This window comes from Astatotilapia calliptera, chromosome 11, assembly GCF_900246225.1.
Source record: "Astatotilapia calliptera chromosome 11, fAstCal1.2, whole genome shotgun sequence".
Taxonomy (NCBI): Eukaryota; Metazoa; Chordata; class Actinopteri; order Cichliformes; family Cichlidae; genus Astatotilapia; species Astatotilapia calliptera.
Window position 1 is genome coordinate 13,983,550 of NC_039312.1, and position 14,934 is coordinate 13,998,483.

At 42.4% G+C, this 14,934-nt stretch overlaps 1 protein-coding gene across 17 annotated transcripts in view; it reads right to left on the bottom strand.

Moving 5' to 3' along the window:
- The window catches only part of plecb (plectin b), a 130,323-nt gene that overhangs the window by 9,216 nt on the left and 106,173 nt on the right, over positions 1 to 14,934 (bottom strand). For 12 of the 17 annotated variants that reach the window (XM_026183393.1, XM_026183397.1, XM_026183400.1 and 9 more), the window contains 21 exons: positions 14,657 to 14,750; positions 14,293 to 14,447; positions 13,842 to 14,163; positions 13,655 to 13,732; positions 13,374 to 13,535; positions 13,135 to 13,239; positions 12,927 to 13,022; positions 12,697 to 12,822; positions 12,436 to 12,588; positions 12,174 to 12,328; positions 11,933 to 12,059; positions 10,139 to 10,322; positions 10,014 to 10,037; positions 9,234 to 9,391; positions 8,470 to 8,648; positions 8,240 to 8,378; positions 7,700 to 8,056; positions 7,517 to 7,600; positions 7,315 to 7,419; positions 7,064 to 7,162; positions 2,099 to 5,452 (listed from right to left, as the gene is read on the bottom strand). In XM_026183393.1, the coding sequence (XP_026039178.1) occupies positions 2,099 to 5,452; positions 7,064 to 7,162; positions 7,315 to 7,419; positions 7,517 to 7,600; positions 7,700 to 8,056; positions 8,240 to 8,378; positions 8,470 to 8,648; positions 9,234 to 9,391; positions 10,014 to 10,037; positions 10,139 to 10,322; positions 11,933 to 12,059; positions 12,174 to 12,328; positions 12,436 to 12,588; positions 12,697 to 12,822; positions 12,927 to 13,022; positions 13,135 to 13,239; positions 13,374 to 13,535; positions 13,655 to 13,732; positions 13,842 to 14,163; positions 14,293 to 14,447; positions 14,657 to 14,750 (6,256 nt within the window). The remainder of the gene's footprint in view (positions 1 to 2,098; positions 5,453 to 7,063; positions 7,163 to 7,314; positions 7,420 to 7,516; positions 7,601 to 7,699; positions 8,057 to 8,239; positions 8,379 to 8,469; positions 8,649 to 9,233; positions 9,392 to 10,013; positions 10,038 to 10,138; positions 10,323 to 11,932; positions 12,060 to 12,173; positions 12,329 to 12,435; positions 12,589 to 12,696; positions 12,823 to 12,926; positions 13,023 to 13,134; positions 13,240 to 13,373; positions 13,536 to 13,654; positions 13,733 to 13,841; positions 14,164 to 14,292; positions 14,448 to 14,656; positions 14,751 to 14,934) is intronic. The other 5 variants (XM_026183396.1, XM_026183389.1, XM_026183392.1 and 2 more) reach the window with 2 other exon arrangements.

Here is a 14,934-nt window from a genome sequence, read left to right on the forward strand (position 1 = left end):
CAGAGCAAAGAGAGGTAGCTACAGGAGATTCAACATGTTTTTGAAAAAATGTTGAATTCGTCTGTTAGAATTTGTTTTTGACATTTTGGAGGTTGAGAGAGCCATTCTAAGGATTAATCTGACATATTTATGTCATAACAAATGCGCGAGCATAAAAATGATCCGAGCAAATAATTTCATTGCAGGTAAATTCCTCGCATTTAAATTCAGCAACCCACAGACGTAGAACTTAGTAGCTGCACCCACAAAAGGTACCATCGTGCGTGTAAGAGTGTCTGCTTTGCACATGCTTCTACAGTTTTACAGACAACAGTGCAGAGGCTTCAGAACCTTCCTTAGAACCCTCTGGTTTAAAATATTTCTTCAACATTAAAGTAATACAGTGACAGTTGTCGGTGTTTCCACTACTGCATTGCAAACAGTAACTGTTGATAATTAACCCTCTGTGGTCGACGGATGTGCCGACATGTCCAAAACACATGACCAATTTAAGCAACTAATAGCAACAAGATACAGCCACACTGTGTCTCCATTTCAACTTGTGTTGAAAGTGTGGACTTCAACTTATATACCAGTTTTTAAATTGTGTTGATAGGGTTAGGGTTGTTGAATCTCCTGTAGCTGCCCCTCTTTGAATTGGCATGCTGTTTCCAGGGAGAAAAATAAGTGTAAACCTGGACTCACACAGCATTATTTTTGTTACATTACTTGACTTGTTGTACAATGTGACTTTCTGATTTGTGCAAAGCTCTCGCATGCAAGACGGCTTCTTTATGCACGCGACTGAGTTCTACTTGACAGGTTGTTGAATTTAAACGTGAGGAATTTAATTGCGCTTGTGAAATAAAATTATTTGGTCTGATTATTTTTTTTGCTCGCGCTTTTGTTATAATATAAATATAATTTCACACAAGTGAAGCACAGAATTGCATTAGTACATATAACATTGAAATCTGTGTATAACAACTGACCTCTAGAATCTATCCAAATGCTGGCAATGCTCTTTTATTTTTCTCAAAGCTTTGTGATGCTACTTGTACTTATCAAAGTCAGTATTAGATATTCCACTGCCAGTCATGAAACTGACACAGTGCTTCTAAGTTGGGTCACAGCGGCAGCAGGCTAAGCAGAGTATTCCAGAGATCCTCGTCAGCGCAGTCGCCCTATGAAGAAAACTCATTTCGCCCCCTTGTATTCGCAACCTTACTCCCTTGGTGATTACCCAGATTTCATGACCATAGGTGAGGGGGCTTTAAAAATATTACAAAAAATACTCCTACTAATTGGAGTAAACAATGTAAACTCATAAAATATACCTGACAAAACTATAATTCCAAAACAACAGATCGGTTTGTTCTTGGTGACTGCTGTTAAAAAAGTAACACGGTATATGGGAAATATGTTTAACAAACTTAATGTGGATTATTAAGCAATCAGTTAGTTTGTTATCAAGTTATTATGGTAGCTTTTTAAATAGATAATACAATTATTAGGATACTGGGCTTTTGGTGGTAATAATGACAAAGCGACCAATCTTGCTAACTATAGGGAATTTCTATAGATATTGCAATATCATTATTATTGTGAGGTTTTCTTTTGGGAGGGGGGCTTGAAAAACAATTATTATGACTGGACATACAGGGCTCCATATATTAAGTCAGCTCTATGGCAGATGTACTCTTGGCCTGCAGTGGCAACACAGTATTCACAATGAAGGTTATACTGTCCCTCGAGTTAGTGTAGATCTTCTCTATTTCCCTCTGTTGCTCAAATTGCTGAACAGTTCATCTGGTTTTCGAACTGTATTTATAATAATGTTTGTTTTTAATTTTGTCACAAGCTAAGGGATAAATGAGTTTTGAAACTGAAAGAAAAAATGAAGCATGTCAACATTGCATGATACGGCTGCACATTCAGGTTGTTTTCTGCATGAGCACAGTGCACTGTGAAAAAAATTAAATCATATTCAGTAAAAAATATGGTGATATGATTAGTGTAAGGAAGGAACAGAGGAAACTTTAAGAATGAAGTGAGTTAGCTTTTTGATAGAGTTAACAATGACATAAGCTGCTCTGTTATGCCATTTTTGACACAATACCTCTTTAGACTTATTTTGACGTTCTTCAGCCTCCTTTTTCAGTCTAGCCTTCTCGTTCTCTAGGTCTGCAATAGCTTTGCGTAAATCATCGGACTCTTTGCTGGTATTTAGTCTCTCAAATTCCAGTCTTTCCACTACAGTCATTTTTTCTTGGGTAGCAATTTCAGTCTCGTGAAGACGGGCAGCAACTGTATCGGCTTGTTTCTTGAATTTTTTAGCCTCTTCTTCAGCTCTGGCCTGGGCTTCACTGAGCTGAGAAACCTGAAGTCTGAGTCTTTCAGCTTCAGCCATGATCTCCAATTGCCTTTTTCGCTCTACTTCCAGTGACTTGTGATATTCCTCGGATTCCTCCTCCAGGCGCTGCTGCATTAACTGTTTATCCTCCAGCAGCTTCTGAGCCTGCTCCTGAGCCAAGTCCTTCTGCTTCTGGAGCATTTCTGCTTCAGCCTTGAGTCGAGATGCTTCTTGAATTGCTTGCATTTTCTCTTTGAGCATCTTTTCCGCAAGTGCCCGTTGCTGATTAAGGTCATCTTCTGCAATTTGTCTCAAGCGTGCAGCCTCTTGCGCTTCCACACTAAGCCTAGCAGCGTCCTCTGCAAGCTTTCTCATGTTCTCAGCCTCTTCAGCAAGCAGTTTTTGTGTGCTGTCTTTGTCCTTCTTAATCAGACGCTGATTTTCCTCCTCAATTTTATTTTTCAGTTTGAGCAGTTCCTCCATCTGGACCTTGACTTTGAACAGCTCCTCCTCCACCTGGCCCCTTTGTTTGACGGCATCGTCGACCTCGTCTTTGAGGCGCTGGAGTTCTTCATCTAGGACAGATTTTTGCTTATCAGTTTCATCAAGCCTCAGCTTAACCTTTGTGAGCTCTTGCTCCACTTGGAACTTCTGTTTTAACGTTTGCTCGGCCAGCTTTTTGTGCTTTGCCATTTCAGCGTCAGCTTGCTGCTTCTGCATGAGCGCTGCAGCCTCAGCTTGGGCTCGTTTGGCAGCTTCAAATTCAGCTTCCTTCCTCAGTCGCTCGGCATCTTCCTGAGCCTTGGCTTGGTTTGCGGCTTCTTCCTCAGCGGCTGCTTTCTGCCGTTCTGCCTCCTCTGCTTGCTGACGAAGGAGAGCTGCCTCTCTTTCTGCTTTCTCCTTAGCAGCTTCGGCCTCTTTGGCCAGCTTCTTGGCTTTCTCATACTCTTCCTTGAGCTTCTTCTGCGTGATGCTGTCTTCTATCTGTTGGGCAAGGACGCTTTGAACCTGTTGCTCTGCTGCACTGCATTTGTGGGCTGCCTGTTGGGCCACAACAATCTGTTTTTCAGCTTCTTTGTCAGCCTCATCTTTCTGCTTTCTGGCTTCTTCTGCTTTCTTCCTCAGCCGTTCAAGCTCTTCTAGGGCTGCCTTACGCTGCCTGGCGGCCTCTTCCTCTGCAGCAGCAATCTTCTTCACCTTTTCCTCTGCTTCCCTCCTCCTCTTCTCCTCCTCAAGGGCAAGCTTCCTCAGTTTCTCTGCTTCCTCTTCGGCTCTGATCTTGCTTTGGTGGGTTTCATCTGCAATGTTTTTCAGCTTGTTCAGTTCCAGCTCCAGATCCAGTTTTCCAGATGAGGCCTTTTCAAAGTTGAGTTTAAGAATCCGGATTTCTTCTTCGACAATTCGCCTCTGTTTGAGTGTGTCATCCACTATGGCTTTCTGTCTTTCCATTTCTGCCTCAGAGGATTTTTTGAGTTGCACAATCTTTTCCTCAATCTCTTGCTTGTGCTGGTTGGCCTGGTCTTCAAGAGCTTTCCTCTGGTAAGCCTCATCCTCAGCTTGCCTCCGGAGTCTCTCATTTTCTGCCTCCTTCTCTTTCAGGGCAATTTCGGCCTCTGTTTTTAAGCGAGTGGCCTCACTGATCGCAGCCAGCTTCTCTTTGAGAATTCTCTCAGCTTCTGCCCTCTGACGAGCTGCCTCTTCCTCAGCAATCTGCCTCTGATGCTTAGCCTCCTCTGAAATGGCTCTAAGCCTGCTTGCCTCCTCAGCAAGGTCCTTCATCTTGGCAGCTTCTGCCTCAAGTAGTTGCTTGCTCTTCTCTGTATTAGACATGGACTCCTTTTCTGCCTTAGTCTTCAGCTGAATGAGGATATCCATTTCACTCCTAACTTTGGCCAGCTCATCTTCTAGCTGCTTCCTTTGTTGCTGAGCTGCAGCGACTTCATTCTTCAGGCGGTAAAGTTCATCTTCAAGGAGGGATCTCTGCTGTTCTGCGTTGTCAAAGTCCGCCCTGAGTCGAATGAGCTCCTGCTCGGCAGTGAGTTTCTGCTGGGCTGTGCTGTCGGCTATCTTCCTCTGCCTCTCAAGCTCTTCTTCAGCCATTTCTTTCTGCTTCAGGGCTGACTCCTCGGCTTTGGCTCTCTTTTTAGCCTCACGCTCTGCCTCCTCCTTTTGTTTCTCAGCTTCCTCTTGAGCGAGGGTCTTTTTGTGAGCTTCTTCTTCGGCCTGCAACCTCAGACGAAGAGCCTCATTAGCCTTCTGCCTCCATTTCTCGAGCTCTTTTTCAGCCTCTTCTCTGGAATTTTCTGCGTCTTCTTGTTGTTTCTTGAGGCGTTCTGCTTCCTGTTGCAGCTGAAGGACAGCACCATGCTCCTGCTTGAGTGATTCCTCCAACTTTGAGGTCTTTTCCGCAAATGACATGTGCTTGCTCTGGAGTTCAGCTGCAGCACTTTGCTGTGCAGCCTCATGAGCGACCTTGATTTGTTTTTCCTTTTCAATCTCTGCTTGCTTCACTTGTCTTTCAGCCTCCTCGGCCTGCATCCTGAGGTTTTCAAGGTCCTCCAGAGCTTTTTGCTTTTGTTTAGCAGCTTCCTTCTCTGCCTCAGATTTGCGCTTGAGTTCCTCTTCAGCCTGGCGCTTTTTCTGCGTCTCTTCACTTACTTGTTTACGGAGCTTCTCAGCCTCATCTTGGGCAAGCTTTCTGAGTTTTTCTGCTTCAGCCGCTCTATCGCGAAGCTGCTGGAGCTCAGATTCGGCGGTATACTTTTGTTTTTGTGTTATCTCGAGTTGGATCCTGATGAGGCGGATTTCCTCTTCGATCTTAGTCCGGCTGTGAAGCGCTTCATCTACCTGTTGACTTTTGTCCTTGATTTGCTGCTCTGAGAGATTTTTGAGCTCCTGCAGCTCCAGCTGGATGTTGGTCTTTTGCTTCTCTGCATCTACAGCAGCAATTTCTCTCTTGCTTACTTCTTCCTGCATTTTGAGCTTCAGCTCTTGAGCCTCTTTCTCAGCTTTGGCAATAGCCTTCGCGTGAGCTTCAGCTAACTGCTTCTGTTTGTCTAACTCTGCCTGCATCTCGGCCATTTTTTTCCGCTCTTCTGCTTTGAGTTTCTCTGCAGCTTTCTGCATTAGTGGAAGCAAATGGTAAAGAAAGGATTATAATCAAGCATGACAGGTTAAAGGTAATACATCACATTTGACCTGCTCGAAGCAGTGTGAATTAAAATTGTAAGTACTGTGGTAATCACAGCCAAAACACACACTGCAACAAGCATCTAAATGTACTGTATTACCCAGGCAATGTTAATGTTAAAATTAGCTTAGTAAAAGATCATTCACTAGTTGCAAATTAGATGCACATTCATCAAAGTCATGTTAAATTCACGATGCAAGTAAAACGCTTCAGATGGCAGTGGATCTATTAATGTATGGGAACAAAATATCACTTCACAACACAGCAAGAAAAACATGGCATGTGACTGTAGCTGTAACTGAACTATGTCAATCTGTGCCATAAAATTGGATCAATTAAACTGTTTAAATTAGCACTATAAATGGATTCACCACACTCATGAATAGAATTTATGGCGAGCTTCTAATGCTCATGTTTCCTGCATTTGAAAGTTTGTGAGAAAACTTAAGTGAGGTTTGTTGAAATAGTTTAATGTTAGAAATCACCACTCTTTTTTTTTAATCTTATCCCATGCACTGGGGGTTCTTTAAATCACTATTTGTGACAAAATGGAGAAAGCAAAGGCGAAGTCAATGATAAGAGGCTCAAGTCAACCCAGTGTATATTAGGAAGCTCGCTTATGGCTGTGTTAATTTCAGGAAAAGTTGTAAATTTACAGGATGAGCTGTTAGTAAGAATATTAGTGACTTTGAGACAGTATGAATGGCTGCAGTGTTTATATAAAGAATGGAGTGAAAAAAATGTCCGATGGAGTTTGACAGAGACAAAGGATGATGAAAGTAATAGGGTCGGTAGGTACCCCAAAAACACTGAATAATTTACCTCTTTAATGCACAGGTTAAGCATTCATCATGGCAAAGCACTGGCAAGCAGTTAAGAGAGGCAAAGAAGGAAACAAAACATCAGGGTTAGAAAATAATGTAACACTTTAAAGTTGTGTTACTGTGGAAAAAGAAAGAGAGCTGAAGATCATGATAACCAGGTTGAACCTTAGATCAGAACTTTGGGTTTGACCTCGGGAATTAATGCGAAGGAAGAAAAAGGAAGCTTGAAAAGAGTGAAAGAAAGAACCCCTCGTTCTAAGTCTATAAATGACACAACACACAGAATGGATGGAAATGGAGAACCTAACACTCCAACTTAACAAATCTACTTTCATACTGCATCCACGTGGGTGAATGAGCTTTATACACTGTTTGTTTTCTGGTATTTTTAATAACTTTAAATACCATTTTAACTAATCCCTATTAGATATTAGCCTTACGTGTGTATTTCACTGGAAAAAATATCAGCTACAGCAGGCCAATGTTTCACGCATAACCAGTGTAAAGAATCTATTTGTCACCTGTACATTAAATATAATGTATATATGGGTTTGTGTGTGCATAAAACACACAAAGAAAAGTGCGTGCTTGCATGCCTGTGGTTCAGTGACTGGCAATTTCTCATCTGTGTTGGTTAGATGTCAGTTTGATTGGTTTGTTAGGTTAATGTTAGATAGAATTTAGTTTGTTTGGGATCCTCGGCCAGTTGTCACGCACCTCGTCGTCGTCCAGGCGGCGCTGCGTGTCTGTGATGAACTTGATGTACTGACTAGTCAGAGTCATCAGTTCGCTGTACCTGGTCCTCAGTGTTACATACTGATACAGGAGAGAAAAAAATAACATTTAGAAATGCAACAGCTTCAGGAATATTGTTTTCACAGGGTCAGTGGTTAGTGGTAGAGTTAACCTTCAATTAAAAAAAAAAATTACCTTTTTTCTGTAATGATTTCCAGTACTCATAAACTCACCTCCTGAATAATGTTGTCAGAAGCTGAATCCAGTTTGGTTTTCTTGAGGGGCGAGACAAGAGGTTCCACCTGAGCTTTGTAGGCAACCAGTTGGAGTTCATAGTCCTATTAGCATGAAACACATTACAGGTTATTTCAGTAAATGCTCTAAACTGCAAGATTTATCGAAAAAATATGCAGAATAGTGTTATTTCAGGCTCGCCTTGATAGTATCAATGTATGCTTTAGCATATTTTTGACACTCATCAACTTTGTCTTTGTTCTGTTCGATCTCCTCCAGCAGTTTCTGTGTTGAAAGGAAAAGGGTTCAAATAAAAGTTAATCTCAGCAGTTTCACTCGAAAATAAAGCAAATAATGGTGCTAATATTAGATCGTTGAACATACTTTCTCCTGGGCAAGTTGCTCCTTCAGCGTTTTGCTGTCGGTGATAGGCACAGCCTGAATCTTCTCCTGTCTTTGCTTAGCATCGGCAATCCAGCGGATTAGCCAATCATAGCTCTCACGATAGTAACCGAGCTGGCGGCCGAGCTGCTCTAGCTCTCTCTGGCGAAGGTCGATCTGGGTGAACACGGCCTTCCAACGATCCTGGAGGCTGGACAGCTGCTGGCGGAAGTGGTCGAGCTCAACGTCGCGCTCGCTGTGCACACGAGCCATCTTGTCGCTCACGGCAGAGGCTTTTTTCAGTTCTTCTTCCAGGGAATCAAACACTGGCTGTTCACCCTCAGCTTCAGTGCGCATTTTCTGCAAGTTTTGTACAAAGAACACCAATAAACAGTCTGTAAATACATCAGAACCGGGCAAACCTACTATTAAAAGTGTGACTTCTATTTCTTAAACAGAATCAATTGAGAATAGTTCTTTGTAACATAAGTAAGATTTCTGTAAAAAGAGGCTTGGCAAGAAAATAAGTCATGTATTGTTTACCTTAAGCTTTGCTCTGTAAGTCTCTACTTCCTTGACATCACTGGGCACAGTGTGAACTTCACGCAGACAGTCCTCATACTGCTTGAGAACGCCTTCAGCACCCTGTGTGTTGCGGATGACCATTTCCACAGTCTTTAGCCTGAGACAAGGAGCAATAAATTAATTAAGGAGCTCTAAGTGCACTAGAAAACAGCACATTTTCTCTTTGCAGTCAGTTTTTAGGGACTTACTTCTCAAGATAAACAGAGGAAAGAATGTGGGCATGATCCATCTTCTGTACAGTGAGGTCGAGCTCTGACCGCAGCACAGGAGCTGAGGTGGAAGGCTGAGGGGAGGCCAAGACTTCTTGTGTCTTAACAGACACCTTATCAAGGTCCTTCTTAAGGCTGTCAAGTTCTCCCTGAACTTTCTGTACAACAGAGAAGACAAGCATGAAGAACAAAGAAAAACCAAAAAAATCCAAGCCAGCCGACTATGAACAACTGAAAGAAAAAAAGGAACATTTAAAATTTTAATTAAACTAAGCTCGAGGAGAGCAGGAACCAGAGGCACATGGCAAGTTTTCTGCCATTGTTAACAATTTAACCCCATTTTTATGTGTCAACCAAACTCAAATAACTCAAAACTTTTATTTTTGCACAAAGCCCTAAGCTGAACTTCACCTACTAGCAGGGCTGTACAGCTGCTGGATTGACGCCAGCATCCCAGCTCTCATTGAATTACATATAAGCTGTTAAGCACTTAAATTGATTTTAATTCTCTGCTGTGTTTCCACATTTTAAACCTACTGCAACGATTCATTAATTCAACCCCCACTTCATCCTTCTGCATGGATTCTGGTTCAGTTAGCTACTTTTGCTTCTCATCAATAACACATTTAGTCAACTATCCAACAAACCTATCCGTCTTTTAACCACAGCACAGCTAATTTTGGTTTCATTTGATGCCTCATTGCCATTTCTGCACAGAACACATTTAAATTTGAGCTCTGTACCTTCTGCTCTGTGGTCTTCTGAATACACTCTTTGAGAGGCTCTTTTTCCATAGGTTTGCGAATGCGTGCCACAGTACCAGCCTCGCAGTCCTCTATACGCAGACGCAGGTCCTTCAGCTCAGAGATGTAGTTCTTACACAGAGTCTCATTCTGTTGACCTGTGAACACATTTGTATTAGTTTAGAATCGTAGGAATAGAAAAGATCATCCGTTTTGAAAAGGCTATATTTGAATTTCCCAACTCTGGGACTAATAAAGACTATCGATAGTCAAACTCATCCCATACTTTTGCATGAATGTCGAGTCGCAAAAGTCACTGCTGTTGTTACGCTACCTACCAGCAATGGCTGTGAAATTAAAGCACTCTGAAATTGAACTATTCTTGTTAGTATGAAACATTCAATTCAATTTTAATATGACACATTCTAAGATGTCATGTCCACAAATAGATAATGCTGTACTGCTGCACTGTAATGTTTTCGATCACCTGTGTCACACCTTCCATGCAGTTCTTCATATATGATGTGTAAAATACACGCAGCTCCAGCCATATCTATAGCATACACAACATATGCACTACCCAAGTACCTAAAATCAGAACACATATTCTACTTGGTGCAGAGCTGCCACAAAGAAAATGCATATTGAAAATCAAAGCAACGTGCACTCACACATGACTAAAGACAAACACGTGTTTTGGGACATTCCATCAAAGGCTGGAAGGCGTGTACACATATTAGTTTGGTGAGCAGTAGTTTGTGCTTGCTTTAAGTCACTCACCTTTAACCCTAACAACCATTATTCCTGAAAGGTGAATTGACAGTTATATACTGTTCAGTTGCTACACACTTGACCTCGGTAAAACTATGAATCATTAAAATCAGTTTGTTAAAATCAGATCTCACCTTTCTCCATGGAGCGAAGCAGGTTGTCGAAATGCTGGGTGGACTTGGTGTAGTCGTCCTCGACCTGCATGCGGTCATCGGGGCCGAAGAGCTGCGAGTCCTGGCTGTCATGCATGAAGTCCTGGTAGTGAAGCTCCAGATTCCGCATGATCAGCCTGTACTCTTCTGGCTTCATGGTCTTTAACTGCACACAATGAAGAGAAGCAGTGGAGGAATTAGGAGACAGGACTTGGCGCAATGTTGTCAAAGCACAAACAAGGCCCCTTTTATCGTCAGCTACACCAAACTTGGTACACACTGAAATGGAATTTCCATTTCCAAACATGGAATGAACCACAATGAAGTTCCCCTCTTTGTCAGCTCTACAAGTTTTAGGTGATACTTTTACTTTAGTACCAACCAATGTTCCCTCTAATTTTTCACGTGTCTGAGCGAACACACAAACTCCCTGAGCGGTCCCTTGGACCACTGTGAGCGACATCAGACGTGTGCACTGTGGTCACGCCGGCATCTAATCCATCCAAGTTACATGGTTTATTAAAATGATCAAATTACAGCATTTATGTTAGACTACTTTTAATTAACTGCTTTAGCCCACTTGCAATGAAAATGTAAAAAAAAATCTAGTCATTGACCTGTGTAGTATGTTAACACTATTGGAAGTAAAACTTGAACTCCAATTTTGAAAACACAACTTTCTTTCTTTTTAAAGTAACTCAGTTTGGCAAACAAAGTTTTTTGCAGCTATTTTTTTTTAAATGCAGCCAAGGCGGTTTTTTAAATAAACATTTCAAACTATTTTTAGAACAATCAGCTGTTCTGCATCAAATCTGATGCCACACAATTTGTGCCACTCCAAAAAAATAATTTCTGTCCACTATGAGATAAAGGAGAACAGCCTGAAACCTGCAGGCCTGACAGCAGGAGATGTATCACTGCTGTAACACCTGTAACATTCAGCAGTCACCTCATTGTTCTGACACACACAACAAAAACTACAGTACACACTAACTACACAAGATTTGCGCTAAACGTCTCAAATCTCTCACATCTCAAAGCACCACCGTCACTCCTAAAACTTCCCCCCGTTTCTTAACAACTAGATACCACGTTGCCATATCATTTTTTGATTGGTCGACATGGTACTTTTTTGGACGAATAGGAAAGGGAGAGGGGGTGGAGTTTGTTTTTGCTCACAGGTGGAGAGCGCTTTCGAGCCTTTTTTCTTATAAAACGCCGTTTTTACCGTTTATTCCCGCAGTAAATATAAACAACAATAGTAATCAGGAAAAAACAAACAAAGATTGCATATATTTTTTATCATAACTCTGGTTTTACGTGGCCTATCAACACAATTTAAAAACTGGTATAAAGTTCACACTTTTTCCGTTAATTGTTTCGTCTGTCCTGCTCACATCTCCAATGGTTGTTCACGTTGTCATTAATGTGGCTTCACTCCACATCAGCCACGCCGCTTTGCTAGCTAAAACACCGGCGTCGGCACATAAGGACGCTGTCATAGCCTGTCAATCACGTTGATTAGCTGCGTATATACGAATGTAAATCGCATCATTTGCTGGACTATGGGATAAGGTGGCATCGTTCTAATCCCATATGGGAGCAGCCAGTCACTTACTGACTAACACTGCAAAACAGAATTGTTAAAGTATTAATTTTAATTTCAATTCAGGTTAGATTTTTGTTGTGCGCAACACAGATTTTCTCTGCACAGAGACCGTGCCAGCAGTGCACAATTGCGCACGTGCGCAGCTTAGAGGGAACATTGGTACCAACCATTGTGATGTTCCAGGAGCGTATCTGTGTGAAGTCTCTCATCAGGTACTGCCATGACAGTAGACTCTTCATGTTTATATGGAGCATCTGCCACATGGACACCATTCCCTGATGACCTGCATCCAGACTACAGTAGGACAATATTGTGCATTATGGGAACAAAAGAAAAAACAAATTAAATAATTGACATGATCAAGCCAAGATGTCGTCGTCACATAGGGGATCAATTTTATAGCCACACCTGGACACACCGTCCACAGCCTCCTTGTTGACAGGAGGTACAATGAAGCAGACAGAAGGCACCATCGCCTCGTGTCCAGAACGGTTCAAGACCTTCCACTTGAAGGGCTGAGAGTTGTTGAGGAGTGCACACTCATCTCCTTTGTGGACAGTGATCTGAAAAGAAGCCAGGATATATTAAAGTAGATGTAGTCTCAGGATCTGTGGCAATCATGATTGCAATGGTGAATGATTAAGCATTTCCACAGTGGAAATAATCCAACCTCCTGCTGTTTGAAGTCACAGACAGCCTGAATGGGCAGTTTGCCTTTGATGGAAGTGGTGGGGTTTCGTGGTTTCAGCTGGATGATTGACCTGGATCTCTTGTTCAGGCCGGCCACCACAGTCTTGAATTCATTCAGCTGTTCTTTCTCTTCCTGTTGAAAAGAAGATTAAACTAGATTACAGTAAAAGAAAGCAGACCCCTATCTTGATGCTTTTATTAAAGTGTGTGTGCGGTACGATGCATTTGAACATGTACATACCGCAGCATCCTGCAGCAGATCCTCTAGGCGTGTGGCTGTTGTAGAGCGATCACAGCTGTATTTCTTTTTCATGTTCTCTTGCATTTTCTTCATCTTGTCCTGAGCCTCTTTAACGTCGGCAAAGAACTGTAAAGAAGGAGATCACATGAGGCGGACAATATTCCTGACTCTATAAATATGAGGGATGATTATCCTGGAGATTTATATTCCTAAATGTCTGTGTTCCATACCTGGTAGTAGGCTGTGTTTTCTTTGAGATGAGCCTCTATACAGCAGCACAGCTGGAGGATCCAGCTCCACTGAGTCTGCAGGGCAGCTGTGAAGGACTGGTAGAGATCAAGAAGATATGACAATGACAGTGCATTAGTTTGGACACATTTAGGTCTATATTCTGCATGCAGATGTCTTCTGCTCAGCTGGATTAACTACTGCAATTACCTCAACGGTCTTCTTGCCTGGATGTCCATCCCTGACAAGTCTGTCTCCCAAAGTCTGGATGTCATTGACCTTCTTCTCCCTCAGCTCCAGTTCTCGCATGAGACCCTGAAGAATTGAACAGATGTAGTTGAAAATCTGCTTATTTGTTGAACATCTGTCAGTGAATCTACAGGGCAGGATTAGGGGATAAAAATGAGCAACTGTGAAATTTTAGATTTGGTTCTACTTCTTAAACGCACCGAGTAATTGTCTTTCTTTGCTGTCATGTTAGTGTTCCTGTCACTCCAGTCAAAGTTGACCTCTTCCTCTTCTTTGTCATTCAACCACATCAGCTCTTTAGTAGCAGCGCTGACAAAGGCATGCAGTGATTCCAGATTTCTTAGGCGGAACTTGGAAGAGTTCTGAAAAAAAGAAGAAGGAATATTTACAGCTGATTAAAGATCCATAGCTTATATTTATAGCTTCAACCTTTTGTGCTGAGTGATTAAAATCTGAAATCAGATTATTTATGAATATTTACCAGTAGTTTGCCATACTGAAGGTCCAGTTTTCCCAGGTATTCTCTGTATGTGGCCTTGCTGACAGGAGATAATTGGGTCTATTGTATATGAAAACCACAAAATGACATTATTAGGAAATAGGGAACCACTTTTATACATACTTAAAATCTGTATGTAGACTTTTTAGTGGTCCGATAGAAACACTACCTCATCAGCCTTAGCCCGTTCGATTTTGGATTTGAAGTCCTCCACGGTCTGATGCAAGCCTCTGTGGCTGCCCAGCTGGGACTCCATCGAAGGCAGATCAGATCCCCACTCTGCGTTATCGATGCGGCGCTGGTTCTCCTCCACCCAGGCCAAGAGATCTTGAACATAACGCAAGGTTACGTCATCCAACTCGGGCCGTCCCTTCACGGAGGTCTGCTGGACGCTCTGGGTAATTGGGACCTGGGCAGTAGTCACGGCAGACTTCAGACGAAGATTGTAGTCAGTGCGCAAATTCACCAAGCGCTCATGGAGGCGGTAAACTCTGTCAATGAAAAATAAAAACACAGACACACACAAGTACAGACAGACAGCAGTTAGTTGACAATGCCCTTGCTTTTTCAGCTTTCTATTTTGAAAGTTCACTTAAATTCAGCACACACACAGCACTCACCTGCGGTACATCTGTTCAGCCTGAGGGTGGCGCCCATCCTTGAGTACCTGCACGTCATTGAAGAGCAGGCGAATGACATTGTCTGCCTTGTCCAGCTCCCTCTCCACCTCTGCTGCGTGCTGAGCTGGTTTCCCTGCGTTCAGCAGACGGATGTCCTGGAGGAAAGGAAGCCAATTAAAGTATTAATCTTAGCCTTGTTCTTAGTTGGTCACGCACATCAGGATACAAAAAAATGCTAATGACAGTGACTGGAAAATGCATTCCTGTGATTTTTTCTTTCCCTTTGTACACTAATCACTCGGTTTCTGGATTTCATCTCAGTTTGTCAACTCATACTGCAGTAACACATAGCAGTTTAACTCACCGTCTGCAGCAGGGTCTCCAGGTGGGTAAGCTGCTCATCACACATTCCTGACTCCTTCTGGACTTTACCACAAATCCTCTGAAGTCTCTCGAGTCTAGATATGATCAGAGCAATCAAATTAAATCAAGAGGAAAATGGATAAACTGTCCTCCCCATTATTTAATAGCTAAACGCCCATCGTGTAACACACGCCAGAGCTCACAACAAAACCTTCACAACACTTACGGGACCCTGCGTTGCAGCAGATACTCCAGTTTGTGAGGGTCAGTCACAAAAGC